We start from the raw sequence: 26,158 nt of genomic DNA on the forward strand, positions 1-26,158 counted from the left end.
TCTTAGGTGAATGCACCAACTTGTAAGTCGCTCTGGATAAGAGCGTCTGCTAATGACTTAAATGTAAAATGTAATGTTACTAGGGTTACTGGATAGTTAGTTGAAGAGTTGTTGATTGAATAAAGTGTCGGCACTGTTTCCCCTTTCTGTGCAGTGCATCCCAGTGGTTGTTTGATAGATCTCTGCATGCAGATGGGTATCATCATGGTGCTCAAGCAGACCTGGAACAACTTCATGGAGCTGGGCTACCCGTGAGTATGGCCTGGCTTAGCCAATTAGACGCAACTAGCGCCTAGGGTGTCATCTCCACCAGTCACCCCCTGTGACTTTATTGTTTGTCAGGCTGATCCAGAACTGGTGGACGCGGCGAAGGCTGAGGCAGGAGCACGGCCCCAACGCCAAGGCCAGCTTCCCGCAGTGGAGAGGGACTACAACCTGCAGCCCATGAATGCCTACGGACTGTTTGACGAATACCTGGAGATGAGTAGTGCCCTTTGACCCTGAGCCCACGTTTAAAGCAACTGTCCAATGAAAATCTCACTTTTAAAACTTAATATTCTGTAAACTCATACCAAATAATGTTGTTGACTCATCCTATACTCGTATTTGTGGCCAAAGCATACATTGGAGAAAAAAACACTTAAAAAAACACCTCAAACAGACCGTTTAAAAAATGCTTGCTATTTCCACATAGAGGATGATGTCATCCTCCTGGCCAATCAGTTGGTCTACTCATATAAAAAAATTTTTTACCAGTGTACACCCACACCTTTCTGTTGTTGGGCCACAACGTTCCAATACAAAAAAGGCTGCTTTTTAACATACTTAAGTACCATTTTTTGGATGAAAAATATTTCACTCATATTGTAATTTGTTCTAGGTTATATTCCATAGAAATCTGGAAACACTGGACAGTTACTTTAAAATGCAAATCATTTCTATCTCACTATCAATCAATTGACCAATCAGAAGAATCAGTGTGGCTCGAGCGATATAGACCTGAGTGAGCAACCAAGTAAGCCACTGCTCTGCATTGAGAACACAGAGTCATTGCCGTCATCATCTTGTATGCAGTTAATACACAAGTGCAGAAAACATAGCCAACTCCTCTGTGTAAGATGGGTGTAAAAATGTGTTGATGTTTTCATCGATAGATCCTGTTCTTTCTGTTTGTCCCATTCCCATCAGTGGTGCTTACACTGTTCTGTTTGTTATGTTCACACGCTTTGACTAGAAATGGCTCAATTGTAGACAATGTGGAATGATTTGGACATGAAATACTAAACATGTTAATTTTGGGGATATTGAGTTACATTGGTCTTTGGACAAAAAAACAACAATGTTAGAATTTGGGACTTGTGGCCAGGTATATAATACCAATGGATTGATTGATGTCTAACCTTATCTCTAGACGTCTTACAATGTACATGTGTATATTGGGTGAACCATTCCCTTAAACAATTTGGGTAACACTTTACACAGGGTTCTTATTACTGTGTAATTATTCTGTGAGTACAGTGTAATTATTCCTGTGAGTACAGTGTAATTATTCCTGTGAGTACAGTGTTATCAAGAATTTAATTACTCATTGTTACACTCCGACTTAGAGCAGCACAACTACCCTAGCAGCACCCCTAGACGTAACAATAGTTACGCTAACAGTAAGTAACAGTGTAGCAATGACTAATTACAATTATTTTTGCACTGCTTACAATAATAATTCAACAGTAATAAGAGTAGTGTAATGTAAATTGTTAATAAGTTGAGAGAACCTATTGGTCAGATGTGGGACACCAACTCCGTTGTCATTTTTCCCTGATTGCCTGATTGCTTGCAGTGAACATGAAAGGTACTGTAGAAAAAATGTTGTTTACTAGTTTAGGTCATGAATGCATGTGCCAAATATGTTTATTGCGCTCCTTGCCATCATATTCTGCTTTGCAGGCAAACTGCACATGGAGAGGAGAAAGACCATGAATATTAGCTAAGGACCTAATTACTTCTATAGAAAAAAGATTTCCACTGGGCAAAACAGTGTCCTATGAGGGGCTGCAGGTGGTTCTGCAGTGGGCAAAGTGCTGGTGTTAGTGGCAACTTTTTCTCCAGGCTGCAGACAATAACACACCTGACTACAGTCTATTGATGACTATAGATCACCTCAGAGGATGTTGATTAACCTAGCTAGTTTCTGGGTGGTGGAAATGACCTTTCAGTCTGAGAGATTCCAGACTGAAATACAGCCTACTTGAATAAGTGGCCAGTTCATAGATTAAACGTCACAGGGCCCACATAAGGCTAAAAACACCTGTCATAAGAATACAGAATTTCTAACAATTTATACCAGTATTACAAATGACCCAGGAATGTAATTTACCAAGTAAACACTGGTGTAAAGAATGAGTGGTTATGACCTGTGTATGATGTCATTATTGAAAAGTTAACTAAATTATAATGCGTTGCAATTCTCCATGTGAAATGTCCATATCAAGCTCTTCACCTTTACAGGAATGACATCCTCTAAAACGGCATGCAGCCTCTGCCAACTTGACTAACTAGGAGAGATCATTATTGAAATGTCATCATTTCACTATTTTATAATCCTATAATACAGTCTGATATTTAAGAACTGTTGAGTAAAAACCGGAACATGTTTGAACAGTAAGATCTCTAACCTGCTCTTGTTACATTCTAGAATAAGTTGATCTACATGACTGATTTATCCTCTTTGCCCCCCTGGGGAGCTGGAGGTCGAAGGTTAACCATAAACTAGCACTCGTACAGTGTTTGCTCATGTAAACCATTATATACATGCCATGTACTGTATATATCATGTTTACATTTATTTACCATCAATGTGAATGCTGGTAAATATGAATCATTAATGTCTACATGGATTTTCCAAGTGTATATTGAAGGAAGAGTCTGCCCCAAAACTATCTTTTGGTATTGTTTAATTAGTTTTTGAGGTGGAGTTGTCCTTTAAGTATGATTATGTGAGGTATACATAAAGCAGGCACATGCCATGTATTAATCACACAATGGTTACTTGAAGCATTTCTCCTACATGTGTTTGGTGTAGACAGATTTATGTATGACAATGTCAGATGACCGTGACATTTATGACAATGACAGATCAGTGTAACGCTTAGGCTAGGATTCRGTGGTTGCACACAGCATGCAGCTATATCCACATGCATGCGTCACTGTTTATTTTAACCCATAATGCTATTTTAACCCATAATGCTGCATAGATCCATTATGTGGTGTCTCTGTAGGCTTTTTGAATGCTGATTTCTATTTACGCCCGATGTACTGTGACTTCCTTGGCGAGGCTCTTCACGAAGCACAAAATCAAATGGCTAACTTTGTCCTGTGAAATGCCCACACGCACTGACATACAGTAACAATTGCGACATTGAATGGTATAACCTCAAATCATATTGGCCTTTCTGAGTGAATATGGCTTTGGGGTGGCCATCTGTACAAAATGTAATGGGGTTTTTGAATGGGGTTTTGAATAGGACTACTGGTGACGCTTTACTCTCTGTGTCTGTGTGTTTCAGTCTTACAGTTTGGCTTCACCACCATATTTGTGGCAGCTTTCCCCCTGGCCCCGCTCCTGGCCCTCCTCAACAACATCATTGAGATCCGCCTGGACGCCTACAAGTTTGTCACCCAGTGGCGGAGACCCCTGCCCTCTCAAGCCAAAGACATAGGTTAGGCTCATCTTCCGGTCTGACAATCCCCTACTGTAGGGCCATTTTCAAAGGAACGCAAAACATGCCATAGACGTAATTGTTTTACGCCAACACCGTGCCTCAGCTATTTTCACTCAATGGAACCCTATTTCATTAGTTTCAGCACAGACAGACSATTTTAGCCGGCCAGTCTGTTATGCTTTATACTTTTGGAATCATTTTCATACCCCTTTATAAGTATTCTTTGAAGAAGTCCTGACAGGCTGCTTGCTGGTGAACTYTAATAAATCATTTGCATCGGAGCAAGAACATTGTTATTTTCCCTCCAGGGATCTGGTACGGCATTCTGGAGGGCATCGGTATCTTGTCCGTCATCACCAACGCCTTTGTCATCGCCGTCACCTCCGACTTCATCCCACGCCTTGTATACGCATACAAGTACGGCCCGTGTGCCGGGCAGGGCCGGGCCGGGGAGAGGTGAGCGAGCCCGACCACAGTGACCACACAGGCAAAGTGTCTGCCTTTGACATGTATTTTGGCATCACAACGTCAAACCAATGACATTTTATTGTTTCCTGTCCAGGTGCATGATGGGATATGTGAACGCCAGTCTATCGATGTTCAGAGTGTCTGATTTTGAGAACACGTCGGTGCCCAGGACAGATGGATCGGATACGTTTGGAGAAGCAGTGAAGTACTGCAGGTAGGTTTTGTGACCAAAGAGAGTCTTGGTATGGTTGGGCTTGTTTGAACAGAAAAGTCATAACTTTTGACCTTTCGACCCTGTGTTTAACCCCCCAGGTACCGTGACTACAGAGAGCCCCCAGACTCGCCCGGTGAGCCATACTCCTACACGCTGCAGTTCTGGCATGTCCTGGCCGCACGACTGGCCTTCATCATAGTCTTCGAGGTTAGTTTGTACAGTTCATTCCATTCAATAAAACCATAACACAATATTCAGCCGAGATGATTCTGTAATTACTGTACTATTGGTGTTGTTCTTTTGTAGCACATGGTTTTCACCATCAAGAACCTGATCGCCTACCTGATCCCAGACCTGCCCAAGGACCTGCGGGACCGCATGCGGCGGGAGAAGTACCTGATCCAGGAGATGATGTACGAGGCCGAGCTAGAGAGACTGCAGAAGGAGAAGAACGAGAAAAAGAAGAATTACAGGGCCCATCATAACGCATTGCTCTGAATGCACAAGCAGGTGATAAATAACTACACTGCACTGAAGGGACCAGCACGGAATACTGACAGGCAATCTATAAGTTTGCAGGCTGCAGAGTGTGGCGGATAGGAATTACATTTATATATAGGAAGAATAACTCACCTGTATGACCAATGTGTAGCACCACTCATCTGGGTGAAGCACAGCTGTCATTTTATGCCTGAACGCTCAACACACATCAGCTATCGAAGTAAGATTTGCCAATTGAAGCACGGGACGACAAGGGACCAGGTTGTGCAAGGAAGGGAAATAAGTAAATAAAATAAAGTAATGTCCTATTTGTTCCTGTTGTCTAGAAGTTCCACTACTGTTGTGATTATCTACTGACACTGTCTCTATGACTCCACAGGTCATGCTGGTGTCCATTTTTGCTCGGTGGCGTTGTGTGTGGGAATGACAGAGAACTGGCTGCATGCACGCCAGGGACTGTCCTGCCTGTCTYCGTCTCTCACTGGACCAGATGAGCGCCCCCAAGAGGACCGTCCAACAAACCTGCATTCAGCATGCTCCTCGTCATGGTGTTCAAACGTACTGTACGTCATTTTGAATCCGAGAGGCCAGTGGGTGAGGGGAAAAAAGAGGACATACATTGGAACATTTGACAATGGGTTTACTACTTTTTTCCAGATTGCTCCTTCCACTTTGGACTCACAACTGTACATTTCTTGAAAACCTGAATGTAGATTTCAAAGAAACACAAAAAACWAACTTTTGCAGTTCTATTGTCACAACTTAAAAAAAGTCATCTGTGCGGTTGAATGACAAACCCTGTTTACAATCCTAGTCTTTTTATTTTGAGGACAAACTCATGAGGAATCATGATCAATTGCTTTTACAAGGTTGTAAACCTTCGGCCATGTTCTCTGCTTACGTTGTGTGCTGCTTACAATGTTATTTTGAAACGTTCCATCAGATCTGTGTTAGTGAACGCAGACTGCTCGAACATCCAATGCCTTCCTTTACAATGGATACTAATAACAAGAGTAATAAATATTCATATTTGTTACAAACCGGTTTTGTAATTGTCCAATTTGCACTTTGATGTAATTTTAAAACTGTTTCAACATGTTTCCATCTGACAGAATGTGCCACTATGAGAATCTCCATGAAGGTTAGCACATCCTTAGTGGGTAGGTCAGGTTGTCAGAACACAGTATGCATCACAAACACTGATGTCTCCTCCAGAACGTTTAGAGGCTGCCCACCAAGTAACTGTAGCTGCAGCTACTGTCTGCCTCTAGTGTCTAGTGTGGTAACACATGATTCCCCCTCTGCAGTTCCCTACTTGGCCACCAAGGYGCGCCAATACACCTATCTTCTGATGCAGTTACAGGCCTCAAAACAATGAGAGAGAAGGGAATAGGTTTACAGTTAGTTCTCACATTTTTTTGACAAGTATCCAAAAAAATAAACAGTCATGTTCTGATACTTTGAAGATGAGAAGTATCTTTATTTACGTTATTGTAGGGGAAATTACCAGTGACATTGTAGGGTGTTTTTGTTTTGTGCCCCTGGAGCAATTCTTGTTTGGTTTACACCATTATTGGTGTAAACTATCTGTTTATTTGAATGCTCTCTACTGTTGGCAGCTTTCTCCTGTACGTTTATATAATTCCTAGTGTCTACGTAATACACATTTTGCCAAGGGCAACAGTTGGTTCCCCAAGCACCACCTCAATATCAACCACTTTCTTTCATATCCGTAGGAATTGTCAGACTTGTTTCACACATCTGGCYCTACAACAGCCTATCAAGGTGAACTAGCTTGTTATCCCTTTCTGTGATAGGTAACAGTTACATTGAGGATAAGATGTAATTTAAAACTGTTACAGCTCCTATTCATGATTGAGGTTCAGGGGTCTAATAAGACAAAACAAGAAGATTGCTGAAGTGGCCAGTCAAGGTCATGTTGGCACACAGAGCACACTGAAAGGCCTTTTCAGTAGCAACCACAGGGCTGGATTCAAGCAGATTGGATGTTCCTGTTTGAGCACAAAATACACATGTTGGGGGAAAATTTCTTGGCTGAATGTCATTGAAGAGAGACAGCATTTTGGTTGGAAGTTGATTGTCTTGACAACGGAATCACACTCATCTTGCAACTGTCTTGACCCTGGATGCCTGAGAAAAGGGCTTTGTAATGCCACTGGGAAGTTCCAAACCATTCTGTAGGTTTTATGAAAACCGCTTTTACAGTATTTTGTCTATGGTCATATTGTGTTAGCATTATAAAGCCATTCTGAGGTTACATAAAGTATCCCTTAGTCTAACTGTCTGACCTTGACTGGAACTGTTACATGTGGAGCTGGAAGCTGTTGGAAATCACATTAGCATCTGAGTCGTTGAGATGTAGCTTAAGTATTAAGTAATAATACATGGATGTACTAATCTAATAACCACCGTATCCATAAGGGTCTTTCTATATTGTTTTTAGCTTCATAACTTTTCCATATTGTTCCATATTATATATTCAAAATGCTTAATCCTCCTGACCCTTGCAAAATGCTTGTAATCTGCTGTAACTTTCGCTTGAACATGATGCACATGATGCACATCACTACAAATTGGAGGCTATAAGTTCTATTTAGTCCAGTGCCATGTCCTTCAGGGTGGATTACTGTGGTGTGGTGGAGGAGTTAGCGTAGGGTGCCCATCCACACGTAAACACACCATTTTGAGAATTAAAAACAGGAGGGGAAACATGGCGTGTTTGTTTTCTATTAAGGCAAATTTTCTCCTCTAAGAGGATTATCCCTGACATCGGCTTTGAGTTGCGTAAGGCTATCCTGGGAATCTGCGATCATATGGCCTCATATGGATCATATGACCATGGCCTCATATCCTGTATTTTTTGACCATGGCCTCATATCCGGTATTTTTGCAGAAATGCCCAATATGAAGTGGTAGGGGACCTGGGAACATAGAAATAGAATGAATGAATAGATTATATGTATATGTCCAGGCTCCTGTTTGATGGGARGTAAGCTTCATTTTGAGTTTTCATCCATTTCGTTTAGACCAGTGACCAGTGTTCCTTGACCCGRCTGGTTTTTCTTTCTTCAAATTTGTATCCCTCGCTAGTCTTTTTAATTAATCCATTCTAACTCATTTTCTAATACTTATTCATGCAGGACTACTCAGTCTACCTCTCCAGTCTGTCTCAGCCACGATTCAGACATCAAACACAATGTCTCACGTTATACCCAGACTTATTGGTGTTCAATAACATTTAATCGGAGTTCTCAAATATAGACATTCAGATTTTAATTGAAGAGACCCCCTGCATTGTGTGGTTCCTTGAATGTTGCTTGCCTAATGATCAACCATGCCTGATACCTGAAAACTTATGTCAGCTCCTAGAGCTAATTCTAAGGCTTTAGCTCGGTGGGCTACCACAGACAACTTGGATTTGATAATGGTCAAATTTGTATACCCCAAGATCAAGGCTCACGGGTAAAAGCTATTTTGTCAGGATCCAGAACTACAATGTGAGGGTGAAAAAGCTCTAGCACACCTGAATCACACAGTGTCCCTCAGACATTTCCCAACCCCAGTGAGAGCTTTGCCAGAATAATTCATAGGCCCTTTGAGAAACAGAAAGCACCAACACACAACTGATGTGTGTTGGTTTCTAACATGGTCTTGTATTTTTATCATATATCATAAATGATTTCAGCACTCCCGTGGCGACAGTGCCATGGTGCATGTCCTTGAATGTCAGGGTCCTAGCTGTCGGTCCTAATGTTGCTGATAAAGAGCCCTCCTCGCAGGCTGTTTTCCCAAACAGATTAGATGTATGACTGTCTTCCTCTGTCCCTGCTACAGGGTTGAGAAAGAACCACTCACTGGTTGCCTGGAGCGACACAGCAACCTGTTCCGTCTCACACACACACACACACTCTAGGATTCTTCTTAACCTCATTGAGCATTCTGCGATGTGCTCTTGCAGTCATCTTTGCAGGATGGCCACTCCTAGGGAGAGTAGCAACAGTGCTTAACTTTCTCGATTTATAGACAATTTGTCTTACCGTGGACTGATGGACATCAAGGCTTTTAGAGAAACTTTTGTAACCCTTTCCAGCTTTATGCAAGTCAACAATTCTTAATCTTAGGTCTTCTGAGATCTCTTTTGTTCAAGGCATGGTTCACATCAGACAATGCTTCTTGTGAATAGCAAACTCAAATGTTGTGAGTGTTTTTTATAGGGCAAGGCAGCTCTAACTAACATCTCCAATCTAGTCTCATTGACTGGACTGCAGGTTAGCTGACTACTAACTCAAATTAGCTTTTGGAGAAGTCATTAGTCTAGGGGTTCACATACTTTTTCCAACCTACACTGTGAATGTGTAAATTATGTATTCAATATYGACAAGATAAATACAATAATTTGTGTGTTATTAGTTTAAGCACACTATGCTTGCCTATTGTTGTGACTTGGATGAAGATCAGATCAAATTTGATGACCAATTTATGCAGAAATTCAGGTAATTCCAAAGGGTTCACATACATTTTCTTGCCACTGTAGGTCGTAAACAAAGTTGGATGGGAACTTTGAAGGGTGGGCTAAAGTTACACCTCTGTCATAGCCTTGGTGACCCCTGACCTGCAGGGGGATGAGGGGATGTATGAAATACCAATGACCCAGTAGCACATCCCCCTTACAGCCGTGACCTGCAGAAGACACTACTTACAAGACCCAATGTATTATTTCTTTTTTATTGTTTTTATTTCAATTTTATTTAACCAGGTAGGCCAGTTGAGAACAAGTTCTCATTTGCAACTGCGACCTGGCCAAGATAAAGCAAAGCAGTTCGACACATACAACAACCCAGAGTTACACACTGAATAAACAAACAAACAATCAATAATACAGTAGAAAAATCTATATACAGTATGTGCAAATGAGGTAGGATAAGAGAGGTAAGGCAATAAATAGGCAGTGGTGGTGAAGTAATTACAATATAGCAATTAAATACTGGAATAGTATGTGCAGAAGATGAATGTGCAAGTAGAGATACTAGGGTGCAAAGGAGCAAGATAAATAAATACAGTATGGGGGTGAGGTAGATTGGATGGGCTATTTACAGATGAGCTATGTACAGGTGCAGTGATCTGTGAGCTGCTCTGACAGCTGGTGCTTAAAGCTAGTGAGGGAGGTAAGAGTCTCCAGCTTTAGTGATTTTTGCAGTTCGTTCCAGTCATTGGCAGCAGAGTACTGGAAGGAGAGGCGGCCGAAGGAAGAATTGGCTTTGAGGGTGACCAGTGAAATATACCTGCTGGAGCGCGTGCTACGGGTGGGTGCTGCTATGGTGACCAGTGAGCTGAGAGACGGCGGGGCATTACCTAGCAGAGACTTGTAGATGACCTGGAGCCAATGGGTTTGGCGACGAGTATGAAGTGAGGGCCAGCCAACAAGAGCGTACAGGTCGCAGTGGTGGGTAGTATATGGGGCTTTGGTGACAAAATGGATGGCAGTGTGGTAGACTACATCCAATTTGTTGAGTAGAGTGTTGGAGGCTATTTTGTAAATGGCATCGTCGAAGATCGGTAGGATAGTCAGTTTTACGAGGCTATGTTTGGCAGCATGAGTGAAGGATGCTTTGTTGCGGAATAGGAAGCCAATACTAGATTTAATTTTAAATTGTAGATGCTTAATGTGAGTCTGGAAGGAGAGTTTACAGTCTAACCAGACATCTTGGTATTTGTAGTTGTCCACATATTCTAAGTCCGAACCGTTCAGAGTAGTGATGCTGGACGGACGGGCAGGTGCGGGCAGCGATCGGTTGAAGAGCATGCATTTAGTTTTACTTGCATTTAAGAGCAGTTGGAGGCCACGGAAGGAGAGTTGTATGGCATTGAAGCTCATCTGGAGGTTAGTTAACACAGTGTCCAAGGAAAGGCCAGAGGTATACAGAATGGTGTTGTCTGCGTAGAGGTGGATCAAAGAATCACCAGCAGCAAGAGCGACATCATTGATGTATACAGAGAAGAGAGTCGGCCCGAGAATTGAACCCTGTGGCACCCCCATAGAGACTGCCAGAGGTCCAGACAACAGGCCCTCCGATTTGACATACTGAACTCTATCAGAGAAGTAGTTGGTGAACCAGGCGAGGCAGTCATTTGAGAAACCAAGGCTGTTGAGTCTGCCAATAAGAATGTTGTGATTGACAGAGTCGAAAGCCTTAGCCAGGTCGATGAATACGGCTGCACAGTAATGTCTCTTATCGATGGAGGTTATGATATTGTTTAGGACCTTGAGCGTGGCCGAGGTACACCCATGACCAGCTCTGAAACCAGATTGCATAGCGGAGAAAGTACGGTGGGATTCAAAATGGTCAGTAATCTGTTTGTTAACTTGGCTTTCGAAGACCTTAGAAAGGCAGGGCAGGATAGATATAGGTCTGTAGCAGTTTGGGTCTAGAGTGTCTCCCCCCTTTGCAGCTTTCCAATCTATGGGAATATCAGACGATACGAAAGAGAGGTTGAACAGGCTAGTAATAGGGGTTGCAACAATTATGAACACTAACACATACACACGCACAGATGCGCACACACAAAGCACTTAGCCCAGCATCTACTTTAGGGGTTTGTACACGTGCAGTCAGCTGTTTATCATAATCAGACAGTATTTCTRTCTGTGTTTTCAAAATCTCCCATGTGTTTCACTATGGTAATTCACACATGTAAAGTTTATTTTTGTATTTTATTTAACTAGGCAAGTCAGTTAAGAACAAATTCTTATTTACAATGACAGCCCGGCCAAACCCTAACGATGCTGGGCCAATTGTACACTGCCCTATGTGACTCCCAATCACAGCCAGTTGTGATACAGCCTGGAATCAAACCAGGGTCTGTAGTGACGCCTCTAGCACTGAGATGCAGTGCCTTAGACCACTGCGCCACTCGGGAGCCCAAAGGTGCAGTATGGAAAAAGTTGACAGTGTCGCAATTCATAACAGTAACCGCGTTTCCATCCACAGTTTTTATGCGCGGAAAGACATACCATATACAGTATAAGAAAATCACAACAGCTGTGATGGAAACAGGTTTTGGTACATTTTTATAACTTCTAAGAAATCATTTGTTCTTTCTTTTTGTGCGAGAAATGGCGGTGGAAACGCCTTTATGCACAAATATTGATATAATAACCAACATATCGAAGTAAACTTGGAGTCATGCGATGACATGGTGTGTGGTCCTCCCACTACGATTCGGAAAATCATGCCGTTTATTAGGCTACGGATGAAATAAATTATGATGAACTTCACAGGGTGGTGAAAGTGCACAGTATGAGCTTGATGCTCCTTTCCAATAAATGTTGGTCTTATTCTGTTGACATGATTATCAATGCTTGACTGCCATTTGACAAATACAAAATAATCTCATGTATTGCAGACTAACATACCCGCAGAGTATCTGCTAGCTGTTGGCTAGAGCGCACGTGCCAAGACCAGAGTAGGCTCATTGTTTATTTAACGCAATATTTTTTGTGACTAAACTATTGGGAGAGTTGAAAATGTGATGGAATACATTGGACATTAGATTTTTATTTGGTAAATTAAAACTAAGGCGGAAAAGTACATTTTGTGTGCACTACATCATCACGCACTGATTTTTATCCACAACAATTCAGTTTGGTGGACACACCACTGTTGGGAAATGGCAGATTTTAGAATATCAACATGAAAATCTGTCGCCAATTGGATGGAAACCTAGCTCCTTACTAATTTAAATAACTATGTACCAGGAATGAGCAGCAGGTGCAATCAATCAGGCTTGATTGACGTTTGGTTTCTTTGGCATGGAAGATAAAAAAGTGTTACACAGGAAGAGGAAGAAGGATAGTCAGGTGGGAAAGATGGAGGGCAGTTTGATTTAGGGAAGTAGTATTTGGGCACAAGTGTTTAAAGAGGGACAACTTGGGAGACCATAAACATCGGAAGTTAGTAGCATAAACCAAATACATTTTTATTCATCACATGCTTTGTAAACTAACAGTGAAATGCTTACTTACAGACCGTTCCCAACAATGCAGAGAGAAAGAAAATCTGAGAAATAATAGAAAAGTAAAAAAATAATAGAAAAGTAAAACAAGTAATAATAATTACACAGTGAGTAACAATAACTTGGGCTATATACAATGTACTCAAAGCATGCACGGACCAACTGTCAACACAGACATTTTCAACCTCTCCCTGACCAAGTCTGTAATACCTACATGTTTCAAGCAGACCACCATAGTCCCTGTGCCCAAGGAAGCTTCCTAAATGATTACCGCCCCTGGCACTCACGTCGGTAGCCATGAAGTGCTTTGAAAGGCTGGTCATGGATCACATCAACAGCATCCTCCCGGACACCCTAGATCCACTCAAATTAGCATACCACCCCAACAGATCCACAGATGACTCCACACTGCCCTTTCTCACCTGGACAAAAGGAACACCTATGTGAGAATGCTGTTAATTGACTACAGCTCAGCGTTCAACACCATAGTGCCCACGAAGCTCATCACTAAGCTAAGGATTATGGGACTAAACACCTCCCTCTGCAACTGGATCCTGGACTTCCTGACGGGCCGCCCCCAGGTGTTAAGAGTAGGCAACAAAACGTCTGCCACGCTGATCCTTAACACTGGGGCCCCTCAGGGGTGTGTACTTAGTCCCCTCCTGTATTCCCTGTTCATCCATGACTGCATGGCCAAACACCATCATTAAGTTTGCTGACGACACAGAGACTAGTGTAGTGGGGGTACAGTATACGTCGTATCAATTAATAAGGCTGATGGAACAGACCATTTTGAATCAACATCTTAAAATGTTGATAAACTATTATTTCTTCACATTTTAAGCACACCAATGTGCACACAGAGTTTAACCTAATGTAGCAGGCGTAAAAGAAACGCCTGAAACTAGATCCCCTACATACTGCTCTTGACGAGAAGGAAAAAAAGCTGTCGGGAGGTTCTCTTCTGCACTGTTCAACCAATCCAGTACATGTGGAGGAGGAGTTAAGCTGGAGCGTCACCTTGTTAAAATCCAATAGAAAAAGTTGCATCACAGGCTCTATTTCCCTCAAAACTGAACATCCAGTTGTTGGGGAGTCTGCAGAGGCTACATGGTGGTAGGCCTACTCGCAAATGTTCCAAAATGCAATTTGCGGGAAAACATTGTTCTGAAATTCCCATCGCACATGCGAGCAGTTTCATGGACAGAGATCTAAATATCCGTTAGACATTTTAAAAGAGGGGAGATCTAAAGATGCAACATCATGGGTTGCTAATATGACTAGGATTATGCCATTGGTGGCTAGACAACGAAAGAAAMTTTAAAGAAAACCAATAAAACAGGAGAATGCATATGAGGAAGTATTTTATAATGTAATTGCTGCCAATTGATGGGACTAACCGCCTTCTGGTAGATGGAAAGGCTTTCCCAAAACCTTCTCAATTAAATGTTAACCAGCTACAAAGTAGCCTACCTGGCTGAATGATATCATGATTATTTGCATCAATCCAGTGGCTATTTGTTTTGAAAACTCCATCCCATGTGCTACAGAAACACCGCCAACCAAACAACAGTGCTATGTGCTTTCTCACTTGAATCAAAGGGTAACTACAATAAAAAATAAATGTATTTGATTTTTCACAGACCTCAAAAGTGGTCTCCTGATGTGGAGAAGAGGAGGTTCAAAGTCATTCCATGGAGGGCCAAGTGTCTGCAGGTTTTTGTTTTTTCCTTTCAATTAAGACCTAGACAACCAGGTGAGGGGAGTTCCTTACTATTGTAATTAGTGACCTTAATTCATCAAGTACAAGGGTGGAGCGAAAACCCACAGACACTCGGTCCTCCGTGGAATGAGTTTGACAAGTGTGACTTAGAACTTCCAATTAAAAAAAATTATAATATTAAAAAAGTGACTTAAAAACCTTAAAAAATATATAAATAAGAAACCTGTGAATTTCTGARTCAGTTGACAGACTCATTTATCTGTTTCAATAGAAGGCCTACTATTAGCCTACTTGCACAGTACAGCTTGGGTAGTTCTGACTGTGAAAGACCAATATGGGATTCATCATTTTAGGTCATTCAGAGTGTGTCACTATTTCTCAGACGTTTTCACACAGGGTGCCTTTCTGTTGCCGGGTGGGCCATTTGGATTTTTTGCCCCTCACAATTAGAGTATATCCACTTCTCCAGGCACCACTATACCACTACACCACTGCCTACGGCGATTCACATCATGTCCTATTTAGGGAGGGAATCTGTGTAGGATGGGTTGTATCATTCAAGCTAATCAGATATTTTATATTCAATGCTAAAAACTGTTAGGTGGGTGAGAAGTGTTTCATATTGGTTATGCCGATCAAACCCTTCAAACTTAGATTTATACCATGCACTGAATTTGTTAAAATAATGTTATTCCTAATAGAATATGTGGGTAATACTACCCCGTGGGAGGCATATAACATCAATATAACACCACCAGGCATTGGTCATGTCAGTGGGACCTTTTCGAAGAACACAGTCACAGGAAATGAGGTACATGAGTCAGGGGTATGGGCTGAATTTAAAGCTCCATGGTCTTTCGATTGTTCCAAAAGACTTGAAACGTTGCCAGATAGGCCTAATAACTGCTGTTCAATAGACATGGCATACAGTATGTCCTTTGTTGTGACAATAAGAGTACCTCATATTCAATTATGAAATATATTATTTTTTATCCAAAGTAGACAAGTTCAAGTGTTGATTATTTTGTATAAATATATACTGTAGGCCTATAATTATCTTCTTATACAATCAATCTATTGTTCCCTTTTCCAGGTGCTAAATACAGTTCAATGCACCAGTTTGTTACAGTGGATGTCTGTTGAAATTCTTCTCCATTAAAGACTGTGGTAGAAGACATATGGTGATTTCCATAACCGTGCTACTCTCTCTTCCGATTTAAAAAGCCACTGTCTTCATATGACTTAAAGGGAAAGGGGGATGCTTAGTCAGTTGTACAACTGAACGCATTCAACTAAAATGTGTCTTATGCATTTTACCCAACTCCTCTGAATCAGAGAGGTGCGGGGGGCTGCCTTAATCGACATCCACGTCATCAGCGCCCGGGGAACAGTGGGTTAACTTCCTTGCTCAGGGACAGAATGAAGGGCAAACTGCAGTTGCTACATCCATTTTTGGACTTATAAATTAATTATATATACCCATTCTTGAAGAATATAACGTAATGCCTCATGAGCTTAGTTGAACTGTCACACCCCATCTGAACCCAAAATATAAGCTGGTTTTACTACAATGATTGTAAACGTTGTAAATGTATAGCCTCAAAACTGTATAGCCTAAAAACATAGTTAAAACATGGTATTAATGGTTAAAACAACACCTTTGATATAATGTATGGTCAGTCCTCTGTCTATGAATGGCCAGGCCCGTCCCTCAGCTTTTTACCAAAACAGAGGCAGGGTTGACGCTTTGTTATTGTTTCAACAGCGGATTGGCCCTTTAAGTGGAGACTTGAGAGATATGGGATAGGCCACCTAATTGTGTCTGCGCAGGATCCTTTCAATGATTTTATAACATGAACAACAGAGAATGCAATGCAATAACATGTTTGGCAACAGAAACATCCCGCTGGGCAAAAACTGGTTAAGTTGATTCAACGTTGAATCAATTTGGAAAACTGATCGGATTTTTCAAAAATCAATCAAAATCAAATCAACATCAACATAAGGGTATATCGGGGTGTTTTCACCCGACTTTAAACATAAATCCAATGACATGGGGAATTTTTWGTCGCTGTATTCAATTTAGTTGACAACAAATGTAAATCAAAACTAGACGTTGAACTGACATCTGTGTCCAGTSGAATGTAGCCTACATAATTCAAGAAAAAACCTTTGATTGCACTTACTGATTTATGGATTTGATCATTATACGTGATTTCTCTTCGCTTTCATAGCCTACATTTCTTGATTAGACTTGTATATTACAAATGGCATTTGATTAGCCTTTAGCAACAATAATTGTAAATAGGGTAGTAGTAGCCACCTGGGGTAACTGCCCCCACCCCCCCTGTAATTCACATAAAGACCACAAGATGTCAAATTATTTTTCCAATACTTTCCCTGGCTGTCACTGTTCTTGCTGAACAAAAAAGTGTCATGACAACTTTGAGATATTTCAACAAAACGATTTTGTGGTAAGTTGATCTAATTTTTTGACATTTAGAAAAAGTTGTAGATACATTCCAATGAAGTTAGATCTATATATTTTTGTTAAATATTCAAGTAGGAAAGCCTTAAGATAAATAACCAACTTGTTTAGAGAGAAACATGTTGATAGTTTGAGTATGTTAGATGAGTGTGTTGGGGCAACTCTCCCCCCTACTAGGGAGTAACTGACGTCTGGGGGCTAGTTACCCCTTTATGGTTATGAATGTGTTTATACCTGTCAGTTAGACAATGACTAGCCCAGTTTGCGCTAGTTTATGCTAGCTTGCCAGCTAGCTAGTTAGCATAAGCTGCTAGGAGTGCTAGCTAGCAACCTCACTACCAGATCGTCTGAGGTAAAAAATACATTAAAAAATATAACATAACTGTTACGCAGAGTGGAACAGGGGAACCCAAGAGCAGACTCCGACAAGGAGAGTGGGATGAAGTAACCAAGGTATTTATTGAACCCCAGGGGGGAGATGGAGTGCAGGTCAGGGGAAGCTCGGGCGGGTTGCTGGAAACCAGGTGCGGAGGCTGTAGTGAAAGGGGTTGAGACAGGGTAAGCAGGTCCGGAGGGGAATCCAAGGGAGTAATAGAGTGGGGAATCCAGGACAGAGTAGCATGATGACGAGACGTGGGACAGGCACCAGAGTCAGAGCGGGCAGAACTGTAGCGGAGAGGAAAACAGCATCAGGCAAGGAAAACAGGATCTGAATAGTAACAAATAGCTAGCCACGTAGACTGACTGAGCAGATCTTACAATCTGTCAGTGTGGAAGTGGCAGGGCTGAGTATTTGTAGAAGTCTTGATTATGGAACAGGTTGCAGCTGGTGGAGATCTGCTCTGACTCCAGCACACCTGTCTCCGCCCACACAATCACACACACACACACACACACAGAGAGAGAGAGAGAGAGAGAGAGAGAGAGAGAGAGAGGGAGAGAGAGAGGGAGCAGGAGAGAGTACTGGGGGAGTGGTGAAGGAGAGGTCAAGGAGACACAGGATGAGCAGTAGAGGGCGTTGCAGGAGCAGATGTAACTAACTTAATTTCAGTTCTAAATGTTTCCGCTAGTGACTGATAGCTTTACTGTTAATTCAACTTTATAGCCTTTTAGCTATTTTACACAGCATTTTATGTCATATAGCTAGAAAAAACGTAGATAGCTAAGAGAGAGCTTTTCAATTGGCATCTCTCCCACTGTTTTCAGTCACAGGTGGGGACTGGATTAGGTGCGAGCAGTGCAGGAGGTGGGCTCATGAGTTGTGCTCCAATTTTACTAGGGATAGCTTTATTTGTGACCTACATGTACAAATTAGAATTGTGCAATAGCAGAACATAAGAGAGTTGCCACATTGTTACACTGAGTTAATTAGTTAAGTTACTGTTWMTAAATGTTATATTCCAATGTTATTTAATATTATTTATATTTCATTCCAATATTATATTCCAATTAATCTTTTTTTTATTAATTAAAAACACTATTGAAAACCTTTTGCTCCGGAATGTCATTTTAAAGACTTCTGGGATTTAAGATCTTGCATTATTCAAATCATATTTAGTGTAATGGTACATAATGGATTGTATGGAAAAGGAGCAACAAAGAAAGAACAAATCAAATGAATGTGCAGGTGAGTTAAAAAGGACTTTACATCAAATCTCCTCATAGTGCGGGTATTAATGGTGACGTGCAACACCATCCCCCCATATTTTATTTAAATCGTTAAAATAAGACAACTAGACTTAGCTTTTCAGTATTACTTACTAAATAATTTCTAAATAAAACTGATTAAATGGATTTTAACACACATGTGTGAAACCCTATGCCATAATCTTCTACCGGGGTAGGTTAGCCTATCTATATTGACCAAAAATATAAACCCAACATGCAACAATTTCTATGATTTTACTGAGTTACAGTTCATAGAATGAAATCAGTCAATTGAAAAAAATTCATTAGGCCCTAATCTATGGATTTCACATAACTGGGCAGGGGCGCAGCCATGGATGGGCCTGGGAGGGCGTAGGCCCACCCACTTGGGAGCCATGTCCACCCACAGGGAAGCCAGGCGCAGCCAATCAGAATTAGTTTTTGAGTTACACCTGGTCTGCGGTTGTGAGGCCTGTTGGATGTACTGCCAAATTCTCTAAAATGACTGGGCGTCTTATGGTAGAGAAATTAACATCCAATTCTCTGGCAACAGCTCTGTTGGACATTACTACAGAGAGCATGCCAATTGCATGCTCCCTCAACTTGAGACATCTGTGGCATTGTGTTGTGTGACAAATCATTTTAGTGGCCTTTTACTGTCCCCAGCACAAGGTGCACCTGTTTAATGATCGTGCTGTTTAATCAGCGTCTTGATATGCCACACCTGTCAGGGGGATAGATTATCTTGGCAAATGAGAAATGCTCACTTATAGGGATGTAAACAAATTGGTGCACAACATTTGAGTGAAACAAGCAACGCTTGTATTTGTCGGGGACACGAGGAAACAAGTCGCCTAATTGATTTAATAGCCTAAGTCTACTATCGATGTGCCATATGTATTTTGTGCGCAACCGCTACCACAAAAAGGTGAACTGAACAACACGCTTCCTGAGTCCTAAAAGCTCTGCTTTCATTCGGACGCTTTTGAAGTCTGTTTAGAGATGACAACGCCGCGTTTGAAGTGCGCAATCATGTGGCATTCTGCTTGAAAGTGTATTTTATTGTATGAAGTATTGGATATAATATATTTTTCTTTTACGAAATATAGCCTACGCATCTTCTGTGAGATGAGAACAGTTCCAGAGGAGAACGAAATACGTTCATTGGTTATGGTCACAATACGAAGAAAACGATGTCGCATTATTGTGAGGATCTTCATCGTTTGGAAATGTAAGTGGTTATGTTAAACGTTCTATTGCTTGAACCTTTTCTTTTGTTTGGCAGCTCTCTGGGAGTCTTTTCAGTGAGACTCGATCTATTCACTTATAGCCTAATTTTCAGCTGGTAAAATAACAGTTTCACTAGTAGTTCTAAACTACATGGTGGTTCGAGCTATTCSACTGTAAATAGTCAACTAAAAGAGCATAATCCAGATGGTTATCTAATTTAATAACTAATGCATCATGGGTTTAGTTCACCTAACCCCATAAGAACCCAAAATGTCAACAAATTTTACTACAATGTTTGTAAATGTAAACAAACACTGTAAAGCAGGGCTGCCCAACCCTTTTCCTGGAGATCAACTGTCCAGTAGGTTTTCAGTCCAACCCTAATTTAGCATATCTGATTCAGCTAATTAAGGTCTTGTTGAGCAGCTAATTTAGTAGAATCAGGTGTGTTAAATTAGGGTTGGACTGAGAACCCACAGGAAGGTAGATCTTCAGGAAGAGGGTTGGGCATCCCTGTTGTAAAGCCTCAACATGGTTAAAACTATAATTATGATAGAGCTGTGGATGCAAGGACTGACGATCCATTATGTCTATAAATTTGAGTGGTTACATTTCTCCATGTCCATCCCTCAGTTTTTTTTTACCAAAACAGAGGTGGGATGGCCGCTTTTTTATTGTTTTAATTAAGGACTCTAGCATTAAGGTTATTTTGCAGAGAAAACAAGTTAATAACTGTCATATGACAGTATTGGATGCCAATACCCATCTTTCTGTGTGTCTCTCTCTCTCCTCTCTCTCAGCTCTTTTTGAATGGAACGCTTAAGAGTGGCTCATAAGATGTTTGCAACTTCTTCACCAACAACCTGAGACTCATCCCTCAAACTGTAGAATGTGTCCCGTTGTGCCACAACCGCTGTGTGTGTCCATTGACGGGCACTTACATGGCTTTAGGGTTACCTTGGCATTCCTCCTGTCCATGTGTCTGTCCCGTATGACGTTCACGGCCGCCTGCCCACCACCCTGCATGTGTGCTAGCGACATCATCTCCTGCAGTGGTCGCAATCTGTCAACCGTTCCCCCTGACCTCCCTGGCTATGTCACCCGATTGGACCTCAGCCACAATGTCCTCTCTGCTCTGCTCTTGGATTGGTCAGACCGGCGTTTGGACAGGCTGACCGTACTGGTCCTCAGCCGAAACGCCATTATCCATCTGGCACCGGACGCCTTTGCCCCCACCCCTCACCTTCGCCACCTGGACCTCTCGTCCAATGGGCTGTCTCGGCTCAATGCATCTGCCTTCCATGGGCTCGGGGAACTGGAAGTGCTGCTTCTGTTTGGAAACCGCATCAGTCAGACCATGGCGGGAGCCTTCCAGGGGCTGAGCAGCCTGGAAAGGCTGTATCTGGGCGGGAACAGACTGACTGCCTTCCCCCTGGAGCTCTACCAGCGAAATGTGGCTCTGCCACACCTGCGTTTCCTGGATCTGTCGATGAACATGGTGAGGCAGGTGCCCGTGCAGAGCCTACTRTCTCTGGCCACCTGGCAGCAGGGTGGCATCTACTTGCAGGGGAACCCGTTGGTGTGCGACTGTGCCCTGCGCGCCATGCTTGAGTACTGGGAGAGGAGGCAGTACCGTCCCCTACTAGACTTCAGGGAGGAGTATCCATGCAGTCTGGGTCAGGAGGAGTGGCTGAATTGTTCTGGCAGCCCTCAGGGTGTGTTCCATGGAACTGTAGAAGTGTCTTACCAGGCAGAGCCAGGCGATTGGCTTATGGTGCCGTGCCCTGGCGTTTCTCTCCCCTTCCAGGAAGGGGTGGTGGTGTTCTGGGTGACCCCAGGCGATGGATCCCCGGCACTGGGCGTAACAGACGATCAGAGCAGCCGCCTCACGGTCCTCACCAACGGTACGCTGGAGATCCGAGGGGCTCTCTGTGGGGATTCAGGGACTTACTCATGCGTGGCAGTCCGCGGTCGACACCGGCGCTCCAACGAGACTTTGGAGGTCACCGTCTCCGTAGGTAACCCCAGCGGACCGGGCAAGAGCGGGGAGGAACGTAGCAGCGGCGGGGAGCATTTTAACACGGCCTTTACCACGCTGGCGTCCTGTGTGGTCAGCATCGTCCTGGTGCTCCTCTACCTGTACCTCACTCCCTGCCGTTGCCATGGTGGAAAGGCCGGGGGAGTTGGTGGGTGCGGCGGGCGAGCCATGCTCCTCTGTGCAGTCCCCAGAGAGGTGGAGCTCGCAGACAGAAGGGTCACCGGTGGAAAGAGGGTGGCCTTCCTCGAAACGGAGGACGAGCACCCCCACAAATGCAGTGCCAAGCACCCAGTAATGGACGCTGCAGCCACAGAGGGCATTTTGAAGAATGGAAGCAGGGCCTTGGAGCAGGTCCTCGAAGAACACGTTGCGTAGTATTCAGGGTCTGTCCTTAAAGCCCCACCAGGCTTTCACTAGACTACACCATGCAAATTGGACTGTTTGTAACATGTTTCTCAAAATGTCAAATATTGAAACCTCGCATTGAGAATCCATACATGGAAGTAGTTATAACACCCTTTATTTCACAAGTGATCAGACTGCTTTTTTATGTTATACCTACTGTGTGGACAGATATGGAAACYGTAGTTGGTTTCTTTGTCAAAGTTTTATACACATGAACTTGCAGATAAAGAAATYGTTCCAAACAAAATACATTCTGTGAACCACCTGTGTGAAATGCATTATGTAGGCATTCATGGATCTATATTGTTATTACAGGATGCACATGGTATACACTGTCCATCCAAATGCTTACTTGCAGGTTCCTAGTCTGTCATAAGGTGCCATGCTCTATTATGAATGATCATAACAGGGCGAACACTGTAAATGTATTCGTAATGTATTATATGCAGGTTGAATGGATGCATTCAGACAAAGATGTCAGTCGACCCTGATCAGTGTCTGGGAACTAGCCAGCTCTAGCCCCAAGCCTCCCATGACCTATATACTATTGTTGTTCTCAGTTATTTTTGCAGGTGTGACTGTGAATAGAGTTTTTCAAGGTGAGGAAGGGACTGATATGTTACTGCTGCTATTAATATATTGAAGTAACTTGGATATTGACATTCATTTAGAAGAACTAAATTTCATTGTCTCAATGTTGTGTCTTCATTTAAGTATATATGCATTTCAGATGAGTAGGCTTTTTTTTATCTGACAATGATCTCGAAACAGTGCAAGAGACCTGCTATATCTTGCAGACACCATTTTTAGAAAGAAATCACTTAATTTTATATTAGCGTTAGGCTGTAATGGAATAAAGCTTTACAACGCATTTTCATGTCCTTAGAGGTGATGGAGTGTACAGGAATTGATTGCTGAGATTCCCCCCCCCCGCCACTGACAGTTCTCTAGGGGACATATTTAACTACTGTAGGTTCCCATTCCCACCGATGACAAGGTAACTGGCATCCAGATGTGACTTGGCAAGTCAAATTGAATGGTCACTGTACCAAACCTACATGTTTATAGACAAAGCCCAGAGTTCCATGTTTTTGTTGTTATTTTTACAAACTGTGTTGTGAGTATTACGTGATCACAGTATAATATTCTATCACAGCTAAATGTGACTTGTACAGACATGTAGTACCAYGATAGTTCCAATCARTAGGTTTCATCTGACGAAGGAATCTGATTAACTAAAAGCTGTAACTGTTTTTAAGGCTGTGTTGTCTAGTGCAGAGAACTCTAGCTCAATTGTGGAATCAGGCCCTCATAAAAGTTCTATGTACGGGACATACAGTTGAAGTCTGAAGTTTACATACACTTAGGTTGGAGTCAATAAAACTRGTTTTTCAACCACTCCACAAATTTCTTGTTAACAAACTATAGTTTGGCAAGTTGGTTAGGACATCTACTTTGTGCATGACTAATTTTTCCAACTATTGTTTACAGACAGATTATTTCACTTATAATTCACTGTATCACAATTCCAGTGGGTCAGAAGTTTACATACACTAAGTTGACTGTGCCTTTAAACAGCTTGGAAAATCCCAGAAAATGTTGTCATGGCTTTAGAAGCCTCTGCTAGGCTAATTGACATAATATGAGTCAATTTGAGGTGTACCTGTGGATATATTTCAAGGCTTACCTTCAAACTCAGTGCCTCTTTGCTTGACATCATGGGAAAATCAAAAGAAATTAGCCAAGACCTCAGAAAATAAATTGTAGACCTCCACAAGTCTGGTTCATCAACATAACCTGAAAGGCCGCTCAGCAAGGAAGAAGCCACTGCTCCAAACCACAATAAAAAAGCCAGACTACGGTTTGCAACTGCACATTGGGACAAAGATCGTACTTTTTGGAGAAATGTCCTCTGAAACAAAAATAGAACCGTTTGGCCATAATGACCATTGTTATGTTTGGAGGAAAAAGGGGGAAGCTTGCAAGCCGAAGAACACCATCCCAATCGTGAAGCACGGGGGTGGCAGCTTCATGTTGTGGGGGTGCTTTGCTGCAGGAGGGACTGGTGCACTTCACAAAATAGATGGCATCATGAAGATGGAAAAGTATGTGGATATTGAAGCAAGATCTCAAGACATCAGTCAGGAAGTTAAAGCTTGGTCGCAAATGGGTCTTCCAAATGGGCAATGATCCCAAGCATACTTCCAAAGTTGTGGCAAAATGGCTTAAGGACAACAAAGTCAAGGTATTGGAGTGGCCATCACAAAGCCCTGACCTCAATCCTATAGAAAATGTGTGGGCAGAACTGAAAAAGCGTGTGCAAGCAAGGACGCCTACAAACCTGACTCAGTTACACCAGCTCTGTCAGGAGGAATGGGCCAAAATTCACCCAATTCATTGTGGGAAGCTTGTGGAAGGCTACCCGTAACCTTTGACCCAAGTTAAACCATTTTAAAGGCAATGCTACCAAATATTAATTGAGTGTATGGAAACTTCTGACCCACTGGGAATGTGATGAAAGAAATAAAAGCTGAATTAAATCATTCTCTCTACTATTATTCTGACATTTCACATTCTTATTATAAAGTGGTGATCCTAACTGACCTAAGACAGGGAATTCTTACTAGGATTAAATGTCAGGAATTATGAAACTGAGTTGAAAAATATTTGGCTAAGGTGTATGTAAACTTCCGACTTCAACTGTACACGTTTGATCTGAACCCCTAGCCCCTATTCCTTCTGTGTTTACAGATCTGAAGGAGCTGGATATATGTAAGCAATAATGGTGARGGCACCATCTAGTCTTTTCAATGGGCTTTGGAGAGCTTCCGCCATATTGTTAACACCTATCCAGTTTCATGGGATCTGCAAACAATGAGGGACTAGGAGCTGCTTTCAGTCTACTCATAGTATTTCATTCAGTTTTTTATAGAATGTTTTGTAAAATTGAACTTAAACTACCATTTCCCAAGACTCAGTCCTCCCCTTTAATAATGTCCTGGGTATTTTCTCACCTCTAGCTAGTAGCTACAGTATCTGAGCCCTAGTTTTTACAACCATGACCTGTGCCCTTTCACCAATGGTCTTGTCCTTGACTCTCCAGGTAGGAATAGTTGCATTTCCTGTGTGCTAAGTATGTTTTGCCATTGCCAAGCTCATTCCCAAGCTGCCAGGCTTGCATTATATAGAAAGGTTTTGAATCAAACTTGTCATGAAAATTGTCTATGTACCTGAAGGATTTTTGTTTAATTAATCTTGGTAACGCTGTTCTCATTTGTCACAGAATGTATGCAAAAGTTGTCAGTCTCCTAACATGGCAAAATGTTATCAAATATATTGCAATATTTCGAGGTATGAATTAATTAAATGTTAAATCATGGAATAGAACAACGTTTGAGAGAGTTGTGAGGATTTCTTGCTCACTAAATGCAAAGTGTTTGTTTGGTCATTGACATTGCCACGTTAAGGAAAGCTCAGCTCATTTGCCGTCCATGTGACAGGGGAATGGTCATCAATAAGCTACGCCACAAACCACCCATAAAGTAGATGAAAAGAAAAGTTATTATATGGAAATGTGGTCCCATTAAAAAATGAGGCTACATCCGATGTATCTTTTAACAATGCTTTCAAAAGTCCTTTCAGCCAACAAAGGAAATGAGGATCTTTACAAAAACGACATTCATGCTTTTGT

At 42.1% G+C, this 26,158-nt stretch overlaps 1 protein-coding gene and 1 pseudogene across 2 annotated transcripts; both read left to right on the plus strand.

Moving 5' to 3' along the window:
* LOC111955679 (anoctamin-4-like) overlaps positions 1 to 5,942 on the plus strand; it is a 44,669-nt pseudogene extending 38,727 nt beyond the window's left edge.
* Positions 5,943 to 19,513: 13,571 nt separating this feature from the next.
* LOC111981993 (amphoterin-induced protein 2) lies at positions 19,514 to 25,859 on the plus strand. 2 transcript variants are annotated; one of them, XM_024013503.2, is made up of 3 exons: positions 19,514 to 19,722; positions 19,904 to 20,025; positions 20,825 to 25,859. In XM_024013503.2, the coding sequence occupies exon 3, from the start codon at positions 20,914 to 20,916 to the stop codon at positions 22,435 to 22,437; it is 1,524 nt and encodes a 507-aa protein (XP_023869271.1). In that variant the 5' UTR covers positions 19,514 to 19,722; positions 19,904 to 20,025; positions 20,825 to 20,913; the 3' UTR covers positions 22,438 to 25,859. The 2 variants fall into 2 exon arrangements, with proteins under 2 accessions (XP_023869271.1, XP_070305880.1); XM_070449779.1 differs by having other exon boundaries at positions 19,514 to 20,025.
* The last annotated feature ends 299 nt before the right edge of the window (positions 25,860 to 26,158 follow it).

This window comes from Salvelinus sp. IW2-2015, linkage group LG3, assembly GCF_002910315.2.
Source record: "Salvelinus sp. IW2-2015 linkage group LG3, ASM291031v2, whole genome shotgun sequence".
Classification (NCBI taxonomy): Eukaryota; Metazoa; Chordata; class Actinopteri; order Salmoniformes; family Salmonidae; genus Salvelinus; species Salvelinus sp. IW2-2015.